General features: G+C 33.6%; 1 protein-coding gene across 1 annotated transcript in view; it reads left to right on the top strand.

The window, feature by feature from the left end:
* Psmd14 (proteasome 26S subunit, non-ATPase 14) overlaps window positions 1-12,445 on the top strand; it is a 105,057-nt gene that overhangs the window by 54,421 nt on the left and 38,191 nt on the right. The window contains exons 4-7 of the mRNA XM_027938024.2: window positions 7,511-7,582; window positions 7,813-7,932; window positions 10,006-10,076; window positions 11,203-11,353. Coding sequence (XP_027793825.1) covers window positions 7,511-7,582; window positions 7,813-7,932; window positions 10,006-10,076; window positions 11,203-11,353 — 414 coding nt within the window. The remainder of the gene's footprint in view (window positions 1-7,510; window positions 7,583-7,812; window positions 7,933-10,005; window positions 10,077-11,202; window positions 11,354-12,445) is intronic.

Raw genomic sequence — 12,445 nt, 5'->3', positions numbered from 1 at the left:
TTTTAAGTTTTCTTTGGATAACTTGGATCAATGTAAGATGTTTCCTAGTCTACTGTCCTGCTGCTTCTTTCCATTAGTCCATAGTTCTACATACTATATAGTCTAACTCAGTGCTTCTCAAACTTCAAGCATCAGACTCAGTAGTAGGTGAGCTTCTTTAAAACCCTGTTATCTGTGGACTGTGACCCACAATTTCTGATTGTTAACAAGTTCCCAGGTGATACTGATAGGACTGGTTCAGGGACTGTATCTTGAGAACTATTGGTTTAAACATCTTCTGATAACTTTTCAGGTAATTAAAGAGAGCTGTTCTGTACCTTGGGTCTTTTCCAAACTTCATCAAGTTCTTTTGAACATTTCTTAGATATCATGACTTTTAAGTCATGTTCCTGTTTGGGGTAACTCTGAAAGTGAAGGACTCTGGAAAAGTGGAATCCTTTACTTAGAGTCCAGAACTGATCTACAAAGGCTGCCTCCTGGGTCACTAAAATACTTTGCACTAGTAATCATTTAAAGCCTAACTGGTTGTTTTATGGGTTAATTCCTCCCCTTCTTAAGCCACTGAGAAAGGGTAGAAGCTAGATGCAGTGGCACAAGCCTGTAATCCCAGTAGCTGGAGAGATTGAGGCAGGAAGATCACAAGTTCAAAGCCAGCCTCAGCAACTTAGTGAGACCCTCTCTCAAAATAAAAAATAAAAGGGGCTGTGGATGTAGCTTTTTTTTTTTTTAAGTTCCCCTGGGTTCAATCCCTGGTGCGCTCACACCCCATCACTCCTGGAAATCTGCCTCAGTGTGAATGTATTTGGTAGCCACACTCCTTTTTCTTAGCTTTCTTTTTTGTTCACCCAGCTTTATTGATGTATAATTAATAAACAAATTTGTATGATCTTAGAGGATACAGTGTGATGAGTTCACACATACATATATTTGTGAAATGGTTACCACAATCAGATTAATTTGCATGTGTCATCTCACCTGAATTTACTCATAACTGAAAGTTTGTACTTGAAGATCTTCCTTTTTCCTCACCTCCCACCTCTAGTAACCACCATTCAGCTCTGTTTTTATGAGTTCATTATTTTGGAGTCCACTTATAAGTGAGATCATGTCTTTCTCTCTATTACTTATTTCACATAGTGTAATGTCCTCAAATTTTATACATGTTGTTTCAAATGATAATATTTCTTTCTTTTTATGATTGAGTAATACTCTAGTGTGCATAAATACCACACTTTGTTTATTCACTGATCTGTCAGCAGACACGTGTGTTGTTTCCATATCTTGGTATTGTGAATAGTGCTGCAGTGAACATGGGAGTGCAGATAACTTATGGTGCTGATTTCATTTCTTCTAGCTATAATATCCAGAAGAGGAATTGCTAGGTTATGTGATAGTTTCTTATTTTACTTTATTGATTCTTCTTAGTTCTATATGACAGGAAATCCATTTCAATACAATTACACAAGCATGGTATATATCTTATTCTAATTAGAATCACATTCTTGTGGGTAGACATGATGGTGGGATTAACTTAGGTATTTTCATATGTATGCACAGGAAAATTATGTTAGATTTATTCTACTGTCTTTACTATTTCTGTCCCCCTTCCCTTCCTTTTGTTCGTTTGAAGTACTTACATACTCTTTTTAATATTGGCTGTACCAACTTATTCCCAGCATTATGCAGGGTTTCTTTTTTCCTACAACCTTGCCTCTTTCTTTTTAGTTTAGCAAACAATTCTTTCAAGACTGTATGTTAAAATATAGCAGCAGATTAGGGTACTTGGTTAACTTAAGTTTATAATGTCTATCAGATCATTAGGGCCTTTGGAGGGAAGGGATTTTTGACAATACTCTTTAATTATAGGTTAAGTTCATTGGTTTATTTTTATTATTTAAAAAAAGTATCATGAACAGTTTGGTTACTGCAAACATCTCTGCTGATTTACTCAAATAATTTCTAAGAGTGAAAAAGTAGGTCACAAAGTTTATATAGTTGTAAGGCTTTTGTTTACATTTGTTCAGTTGCCAATTCACATTCCTACAAACAGTGTCTCTTTTATTATACCCTCCCCAGAATAGGGTATGGTAAAGTTTGTTTGGTAGGAAGAAAACACAATGTTTTAATGTGTTGATTGGTATTTCTTTAAAGAAGGTCAGCTAGGGAGGTTGAACATTTTTCTGTATTTATTTATTTATTTTAATATTAATTTTTTAGTTATAATTGGACACAATACCTTTATTTCACTTATTTATTTTTATGTGGTGCTGAGGATCGGAACCCAGGGCCTCCTGGGTGCAAGGCGAGCGCTCTACCACTGAGCCACAACCCCAGCCCCATTTTTTGTATTTATTTTATCATGTATTTCTTATATAATTAGTCCCTTTATATTCTTTGTCCATGTTTCCCATTAAGGTTTTAGTATTTTTTAATATACTATATAATATAAAATATAAAAAATATATTTTTAATATATAATTTATTGATTTATAATAAATATAGCTATTTTTTTAGAGGGTATTTGTTTTACTATGCTTTTTCATTCTGTGTTAAGAAATTTTAGATTGTTGTCAAATGTACATTCTTTCATTTGTTTGAACACTGGGTTTGTGTTTCTTTACCCTGAGATCAAATAGACATTTTCTTGTATATTTAGCATAGTTTTTGTTATGACTTGATTTTTTTAAAAATGTAACTCTTTAATGCATGTGGGTTTGTAGTAAAATGATAGAAAGAAACAAATTTAGTTTTAAATGTTTTCAGTATTAAACAATAAAAAATGAGAATAAAATATGTTCAATTTTATGGTGATAGCTTTGAAATCTGAATGAAATGGAAATTTCTGCAGCTGTATAGTAGTTCATTCCATTTTGATAGAGATAAACTGAATTTATCAATGTCACTGAAAAAGTTATAGTAATTAGCTCCAAAAGCAGCCTCAAAGCCAAAAGTTTTTTGTTTGGGGGTTTTTCTTTTTGGTGGTGCTAGGGATTTAACTCAGGGCCTTATTCATACTAGGCAAACACTCTACCACTGAGCCACATCCCCAACCCAAATGTTTTAATAGTGAACTGTTTTGAATATTAAAGAGACAGATAAATTTAGCAGAAAAATGGCCAGACCAGTCTCCCTTTTGAACAGAAAAATGAAAACCATAAGTAAAGGCTATTACATAAAATTTGAATAATTTAATCCCTGAAATATAAAGATGATTTAATACTGGGAAATATTGGTGTAATACATCACTGAAGAAATGTAAGAGGAGTGAACCATAGTGGCCATTGTTGTTTCTTTTACACAAGAAATACACACATAGGGTGAACATCCCTAATCAAAATCCAAAATGCTTGGATTCAAATCCAGAATGTTCGAGTGTTCAAAAAGTTTCAGATTTTGGAACTTTACACATTTTAGATCTTTAAAATAGGCATGTTTAACTGGTAAAGTCTATGCAAATATCCCAAATTTTGAAAAACAATAAAATCTGAAACACTTCTGATCCCAAGCATTTTATTTTATTTTTTAAAGAGAGAGAATTTTAATATTTATTTTTTTTTTAGTTCTCGGCGGACACAACATCTTTGTTTGTATGTGGTGCTGAGGATTGAACCCGGGCCGCACGCATGCCAGGCGAGCGCGCTACCGCTTGAGCCACATCCCCAGCCCAATCCCAAGCATTTTAGAGAAGAGATATTCATCCTATATCTCATTGACAAATCTTGCTCACAAATACACAAATTTCCATTTTAAATTCATTTTGGGATGCTTTTATCTTTTAACAGGGGACTTTAATCCATTTATATGTTTTTCATAACCAGTATATTTGATCTTATCATTTTTCTCCTGTCTTGCCTTCCTACCGTTGTTTGACTGGGCAGGGTTGTGTTTCCCTCTCTCCTTCCCTCCCTCCCTTCTTCCTTCCTTCCTTTTTATTCTTTCTTTTTCTAGTGTGTTAATTTTTATAGTGGTTATGTTAAAGTTGTTTAAAAGACTTTTAAATCCATGTTCCTAGAATAGTCAAATCAACACTTACAGCTCTGTTGTCCCCTCTCTTTGTAAAAGAGAATTTTTTATTCTATGTCTCTGAATTAAACTTGTCATGTTATTTTACCCTTGTTTCTCCCAGTATAATCTTTTTTTTTTTTTTAAAGAGAGAGTGAGAGAGAGAATTTTTTAATATTTATTTTCTAGTTTTCGGCGGACACAACATCTTTGTTTGTATGTGGTGCTGAGGATCGAACCCGGGCCGCAAGCATGCCAGGCGAGCGCGCTACCGCTTGAGCCACATCCCCAGCCCTCTCCCAGTATAATCTTAATCTTTAATTATTTTTTATCTTTTCTATCCTCTAACTTTATATTTCATAAAAATGAAACCTTAGCTGGGCAAGGTGATGCATTCCTGTAATCCCAGCTGCTTGGAAGGCTGAGGCAGAGAATCACAAGTTTGAGACCAGCCTGGGCAACTTAGATCCTGTCTCAAAGAAATGTATTTTAAAGGGCTGGGGATATAGCTCAGTGGTAGGGGGCATGTTTGACCTGCGTGAGGTCCTGGGTTCAATCACCAGTATGGAAGAAAGAGAAGAGAGACCTTCTTTCTTATATTCTATGTACACTAAGCAGTTTTCCAAAATTTCATTGGTGTTTCCTATTTTGGGGTGTCTCTTTGAATAGTCAGAATGGCATTCTCCAGTTGGGTTTGTCACAAATAATGGACATAATTGTAGCTACACATTTTTTTTTTCCTTCACCTTCAGGGCTTTTAGGTCACCTTTGATATGTATTTGTACAAGTTCTCACATACCTTTCTGAGCTCAGTTTCCAGAATATGGTTTTCAAAAAAACCATGTAATTTTTTTTCCTACATGATCTCTGTGCTATCCCAAACAGGTAAACATGTAAATAACAATAGCCTCATATATTCACTGCTATCAAGATCCTTATTATTTGTCCCATAGACACACACTACCTCTCAGTGCATTTCACTGCTGCACACCCTTCTTTACTTCTTGCTAGGTTTGTCTGGGAAATGTAGTCTGCCTGCTAGATCAAGAAGCAGAATAAAACAGTAAGAAGGTTGAGAATGTGAGAGGGGCAACAGAAAATACCACTGACTGCTGTCTCAAAAACAGCATATATTAAAAGAAACAATTGCATGGTTTTCACTTGGTACATGGCTCTCTGTTAGTAAGATTCTGAACTAGAGGAAAATATATTGTGAGAGAGGTGCTAAGATAACTTACTTGCATGTGGCTTGCTTCCTTTCTCACAAATAACTGGTAGCAATTTTTCTTTTCTGTTCCATTGGCTTATGCTATCTTAATTGATTCCCTCCCTCCTTCCCTCTCTCCCTCCCAACAAATACTTACTGAGTTTTTACTATGTGCCAGGCACTTTGCTAGGAACTGATTATTTAGAATGTACAAAACAAGTTTTCTTCCTTCATTTTTGGCAGTAATAGTTTCTGGATTCTGTCAGTAACACATTTTGGTGATGATGTGATGTTTTAATCCTCTCTTTTTCCTAAATATTTTCTGACAAATTGAGAAAAGACTATTAATATCTATAGTCAAGACACCAGTGTAACTTTGTTTTCCATATGCTTTTTTTGGTAGGGGAGGGAGCAGAATACCAGGAATGAACCTAGGAGCACTTAACCACTGAGCCACATTCCTAGACTTCTTTATTTTTCAATTTTGAGACGGGGTCTCACTAAATTGCTTAGGGCCTCACCAAGTTGCTGAGGCTGTCTTTGAACTTGCAGTCCTCCTGCCTAAGCCTCCTGTGCTACTGGGATTACAGATGTGCACTGCTGCACCTGGCCTTCCACATGCAATTTTAAAATTTGCTCCAGATCAGGAAATAATGTTATGAATATAGTGTTCATCATCCTAACCTTATAGTATTATTTTCCCAAACCTCTCATTACATCTATCTTGCTTCTGTTCTAAAATTTTTCTTAATTTTTCCTGTCTTATTTAAATGAATAAGATTATATCACTGAAATTATTACTTCAGCCAATGTTTTGACCTTCTAGAACCTCAGCTTGCCACCAAGTTTTCATCCTAAAACAGATTCTTATCTGTTTAAAAGATAAGCAGTAAAGCTGCAGTAGAACCAGGCATGGTAGTGCACATTGTAATCCCAGCAATTTGGGAGGCTGAAGCCAGAGGATCATGTTCGAGGAAAGCCTCAGCAATTGCTTAGTGATAAATCACCTCTGGGTTAAATCCCATGCACCCCCCTCCCCCATAAAAAGCTGCATTCGATGATAAATGAAAAGTTTGGTCATTTTAAAACTTTATTGTCTGGCATTTGTTATCAAAATACAAATTTGTGGGGCTTGACTTTTTTTTTTTTTTTTTTCTTTTTACCACTTTACTGGACATTCTTGTATTTAGAGAAAACTTACTCTAGAACCTTTTATACTTAATGGTTTGAGTAATTATTATGAGCTTTTAAACAAAACAAATCACAGAATTTAGCATATAAATAGAAGAAACACATATAGAGCTGTAAGTGTGGACTGTAAAGAGTAAAGCAATTGTTGAATTTCAGTAAGTAAAAGAGAGATCATTGAGTTACAACTTGAATAGCTACATGTTTATTTTGTAATTTGTAGTAAAGTTGTTGTCAGGGTGAGAACTTTTAAGTAAAGCAGGACCTGGCAGTTACAAATCACATCTCAGGATAATTTCCCAGCCTACCCAACACTGAAAAAGCAAGAAGTTTTTAAAGTGTCTATTAATTGGGGGAAGAATCACATAAGATTGTAAGATAGTAGGCATCTTGAAGGTAAGGACTATAAGTTGCTTTGTGTTCCTGAAAGTTAGAGTAAAAAGAAATTTGTTTCTTTTCATGAATAAGATTTTTCCAGAGAAACTTGGTATCTTCCATAGTCTATAATAAGATTAATAATATTTGTTTTAAAAGTAGTAGTCAGGATTTTGGAGATATTTTCATAACTTAACCAGTTTGTTCATGCCTGAGACAACTGTGTTAAATTTGTTGTTGTGGGAGGAGGGGGGAGCAGCTTCATTAGGTGAAGTGCAGAGTATGTTGTTCACAGCTATTTCACCTAGGGATTAGAAGTCTTTCCCTTTCCCTCCCACTATATCTGTGAATCAGCAAAACAATTCTGTATCCCTAATCTGTGTGCTATCTTTAGCTAAAAATCAAGAAGCTCAGAGGATTTGTTGTTTCTCTTTCAGTTAATCATGCTAGTCTAACAGCATTTTATATTCACGTTTCAATAGGAAATGTTATTTTGTACCATGAATAGGTTAGCATTGCTGAAAGATAGAAGCTTTAAGGCCATTGGAAACTTTTCTAAGTGCTAACTTTTGTATTTTCTTAAGATTTGAATTTGTTATAAACATGAGTATTTGCATTGGAACTGAATGAAAAGATGTTTGACATGTTTTTCTTTTAAAAACAATCAAATTTATATGACATGTAACTTAATTTCCACTCCTATACTCTGTGTGTAATACTTGATGTACTTGTTTCTAGGGGCCTCCTACAGATGCTCCTGCAGTGGACACAGCAGAACAAGTTTATATCTCTTCCCTGGCTCTGTTAAAAGTAAGTTATGAATGGAGTTATTTGCATTAAAAACCTCTGTTGCTTTTACTCTATCTTCTACTTTGGTATATTTGCCATCTTTATCCCCTCAGACTTGCGTATTATTTTAGGCACATCTATAAAATAGACTTTTAATTCCACTGAAGAAAAATTAGATTATTTTTAAAAACAAAAAAAAGAGACCAAAAGTCTTGAATACATTTTGTGTCCACATATCTTCCTATTTACAGATGTTAAAACATGGCCGTGCTGGAGTTCCAATGGAAGTTATGGGTCTAATGCTTGGAGAATTTGTTGATGATTACACAGTCAGAGTGATTGATGTGTTTGCTATGCCACAATCAGGAACAGTGAGTACTTTTATGGTTGCCTGCTGCAAGAAAATCTTTTCTCTTTTCTTTTCCTGTGCAAAATAACTTTTATCATTTTGTTTTGTCTTTCCAATGAGAAAAAAATTATAATATTAATGTTTCTAGATTATATGTCATTTATCTTTAAATGCATCATGAATTCTTATAGGTCTCCAAACTGGATGATGGTAATGCTAAAATCCCTTAACTTGTTCCTTCATCTTTAATTAGCAAAACATTGGACTTAAAAGTTAGCAACTAACTAAAAGCATGATTCTAGTTTGATTAGTTTGAACACTTATTTCAATAGATTTTAGATTCTCTTATTTAAAAATTTAATGCCTGTGTATTAACTAGTCCTCATATCTTGTTTACATGGTCTTAAAACATGCCCTTATTTTTACTGTTTTATATATGGTAGTGAATGACTTTTAAGATTTTCCTGTTAAAAATATTAGTAAAAATTAGTAAAAAGCCAAAACCCAAAACTATAGAGGATTTCTTAGTTCTTTTTATTTAGGTATGATAATTTGTTTATATGAACCACACTCTATATGAGTTTTGAAAGTTGCTTACTCTGCCTCTTTATTAAAATGTTAATCTTTCTAAAGTTTTTTTGTTGTTTTACTTTTTTAAATGCATTAGACTTATGTAGATAACATGTGCATTTAGATTTAAAAATAGACATTCCATAACCATTCTATTTACCTTCCAAAAAATAACACATGTATTCTTCTCACCTATTTGCTTTAAAAAGTTTATTTTTCTGATGGAGTTTTATCTCTGTTCTGCAACATTTCTCTTATTGAGCCTTGTAAAATATCTACTTTAAAAAATGTTGTCATAAAGCTGTTTGCTCTACTTGAAGATTCTTACTGAGTTTGCTTTGATAAGGTACATACTAGAGAACAAATTATTTTTAAGTGATGCATTATGTATACAACAAACATTTTAAATAGAATATTTACCACAGAGTGCAATATATATCTAATGTAATATAAAATAATAGAAAAATATACAACATTTTCTTTGGAGTAATTTGTTGAAATACGCTAATTTTTGAATTTTGTCCATCTAGACATCCATTGTATTTGTTTTTGTTCATTTGGACTTAGAGGAATACTACATATTAACTAAATATTTAGATTTAAACCACAGATTATTATTACTTGTAACTATCTTTTTCATGTTAGATATATGAAACACATAATAAAATTATTTCTGTCATTATGTAGATACCTATTATAGTAAATGGTTCTTAGGTTTTAATATAATCATTTCCATGTAAATGTTTATATGACAGTATAAAATAGAATATTTTGATCCCCATATTTGCATAATGTAGTAGAATTAGAAAATTATTCTTCTGGCCCAAGAGTCAGCAAACTTTCTCATAAAGAGATATGTCTCTATTGCATATTCCTCCTGGTCCTCTCCTCTTCCTCCTCTCCACCTTTTCCTTTTCCCACTCCTCTTTCCCCTCTCCCTCACCTTCCCCTTTTTCATTGTCTCCTTTTAAACTGTTTAAAAAAAACAAAAACACATCAGATTGTTTTCAAAGGATGCACTCTTTGTTGGAATTCCATTACTGTTATCTTTGGGGCAGAGGTGCTTAGATTTCAGATGTTAGAAGACAACTTGTGGGAGTTATAATGGCAATCAACTAGATAATATGAGCCCTCTTTATTCTTTCATGTGCTAAAATCTTGTTTTGGTTAAATTAGAAAAATACAACATTTTAACAGGCTTGGGTCCAGTGGGAAGTTTTTTTAATTGCTTTTATTGGGACAGTAAATTATTGAAAAAATAATTTTCTATTATAATAACTGAATATTTGTAGTCTTTATCAGTTATCAGAGGATGACATTAGGAAATATATTTGCCTACATAGGTCTAACCAAAAATCATAGCTGGTTAAATTATTTGGCATTTTTGATAAATATATACATAGAAATAGCCATAAACTCTTAAAGGATCCTGAATGTTGTATTAACTCATTAACTAACACATATAAAGTTTCATTTTTTTTCAAAGTTATAAAACAGTAATCACTTTTTTTTCTTTCCAAACTAGGGTGTCAGTGTAGAAGCAGTTGATCCAGTGTTCCAAGCCAAAATGTTGGATATGTTGAAGCAAACAGGAAGGTAAGTAGTTCAATTGATCATATTTATTTATTTACTTATTAGTTGTAGTTGGACCTTTATTTTATTGATTTATTTTTATCTGGTACTAAGTATCAAACCCAGCGCCTCGCACTTGCTAGGCGAGTGCTTTATCGCTGAGCCACAACCCCAGCCCAGTTGATTATTTTTTTTAAAAAATGGGAGATATCTTTAGAAACATACCCTGAAGTTATGGATGTTATATGAGTATCATTCCTAGGAATCAATATAAAAGTATCTTTTAGTATCAGGTTAATATACTGCTAGTGTAGTATTTCTTCCCTCTAGAATGAAAGAAATCTGCCAGTCAGAGAACTGCCTCATTTTAGAATTCTTGACTGTCAAGTAGTAAGCTTGAGCTGAGGCTTCTCTCTGTTTAGCATATAGAGTTACTGTGTAGACACTTGTAATTGAAGGACTTGTATGTTGTGTGTATTTGATAGTTGTAACTGAATTAGATTCTGAATATTCAAGTATATTTGTAGACATGAGTTTTAAAGATAGAGAAAGTAAAACCCAGATATTCTTAAGTTTTTTTTTCCTCAGACTAAATCTCAGTAGTTGCCATTCTCTTGCTCAAATTCTTCTACTGTGGAAAAAACTTCAAAATTAGTGTTAGCAAAAGGCTCAGCAGCTGAGCAGAACAGTGCAAATTGGTTTTTGACTGAGTTCCTAGTTCTACTGCTGGTTTAATTGATATTTAATCCTTTCACAACAGTGGATCCTGGTGTCCATTGTTAAAAATGTACTCTGTGTCTGGAAAATCCAACTCCCAGAGCTAAGGAGTTAAAGAGTAGATATTTACTTGAATGCTGAAAGGGTAAAAACTGGCTCTGAGAAAGTGTGGTAACAAGGTGAAAAACTGAAAGCCTTATCTACCACTGCTAATGTGCATCTCTTAATGATAGCACTCCTTTGTCACACTTATTCATTTCCATGTTTTCTGGATAATATGGTGTAGGATTTCAGAGTTTCTAATGGTGCTTTTTCACACCTGTGTGTTTTTCATCTCTTCTTAATTTATACCCTGTTAGTGTGTTGTTTCTTTTCATATCATAAATGTATTACTTGTTCTGTTCTGAGTGTCTGAATGCCCTCTTTGTTTCAGGCCTGAGATGGTTGTTGGTTGGTATCACAGTCACCCTGGCTTTGGTTGTTGGCTTTCTGGTGTGGATATCAACACTCAGCAGAGCTTTGAAGCCTTGTCGGAGAGAGCTGTGGCAGTGGTTGTGGATCCCATTCAGAGTGTAAAAGGAAAGGTAGAGTCATTTCTATCTTTATTGCCATCTACTGCCACATTCTGTTTACACATACTTTAAATAAAAATCCATTTTGTTTTAAAGCAGGAGTCTTTAATTACACAGAAAACCACTGTTTATTAAAATAATCAAACAAGTGTACCAATCCATAAATATGCCTTGGTATTATTAGTAGTTTAACTATTTAGGGATATGTTGTTACTTTAATCACCTACTGTTGTAAACGAGTATTTATCTTTAATTTTTAAAAATTTCCTAAAATTGAAAGTGTTAATCCATATTAAAAGTCTGCTATATACATTTTATTAATATCTTGATAAGCATTTCTCTACCTTTATTTTCTGGTGAATTTGGAATCAGTACATCTTCAAAATGACTATTAAGGGCTCTGTTTCATTGATATTGTGAGGGACATACTCTGGAGTTCTGTTTTCCAAATGTTTTAGACAATGAAAACTTGCCCCAGAGACTTGGTATCAACCATTCACATGTTTGGAGTGAGGATGCAGATGAATGATTAAATATGCTAAATGATTCTGAAAAGAGATTAACTTGCAAAGTATATTGGGTTATATTCTTTGTTAAAATCTCTTTTGTTCTTATTTAGTTCTTTTTGTTGTTTGTTCTTTCGCTTTCTTCCTTTTTTCTTTTCTTTTCTCTTCTTTCTTTCTTTTCTTTTCTTTCTTTCTTCTTTTTTTTTTTTATTTCTTTCTAGCCCCATATGCCATTTTCCTATTTCCTGCCTCATGACAGCAGGGAGCAGCTCTATTATCACCTTCACAGAGCTGTCTGCAAATGTGAGAGGCAATTCGATTTTGCTCAACCACAGGGAGAGTGGATTAGAAAAACTACAGAACATACAGAAATTGGCTAGGTGGTTACTGCTTTAAAATACTGCTGAGGTGTCTTGTTTGAGCATGTACTTCCATTGTAGTGTAGAATAATTGTTAAAATAAAATCACAATACATTTATGGAATCCTTTTTATGCTAGTTTTACAAATAATTTTTAAAGTACTTAGAAATAAAAATTAGCTTGATATCTGTCAGACCTGGAGTTTGATAGTAGTGTGGATTACATTTACATCTGCTCT

Source organism: Marmota flaviventris, chromosome 11 (assembly GCF_047511675.1).
Source record: "Marmota flaviventris isolate mMarFla1 chromosome 11, mMarFla1.hap1, whole genome shotgun sequence".
Taxonomy (NCBI): Eukaryota; Metazoa; Chordata; class Mammalia; order Rodentia; family Sciuridae; genus Marmota; species Marmota flaviventris.
The sequence above is the reverse complement of the archived record's forward strand: the minus strand, read 5'-3'. Positions and strand labels throughout refer to the sequence as shown.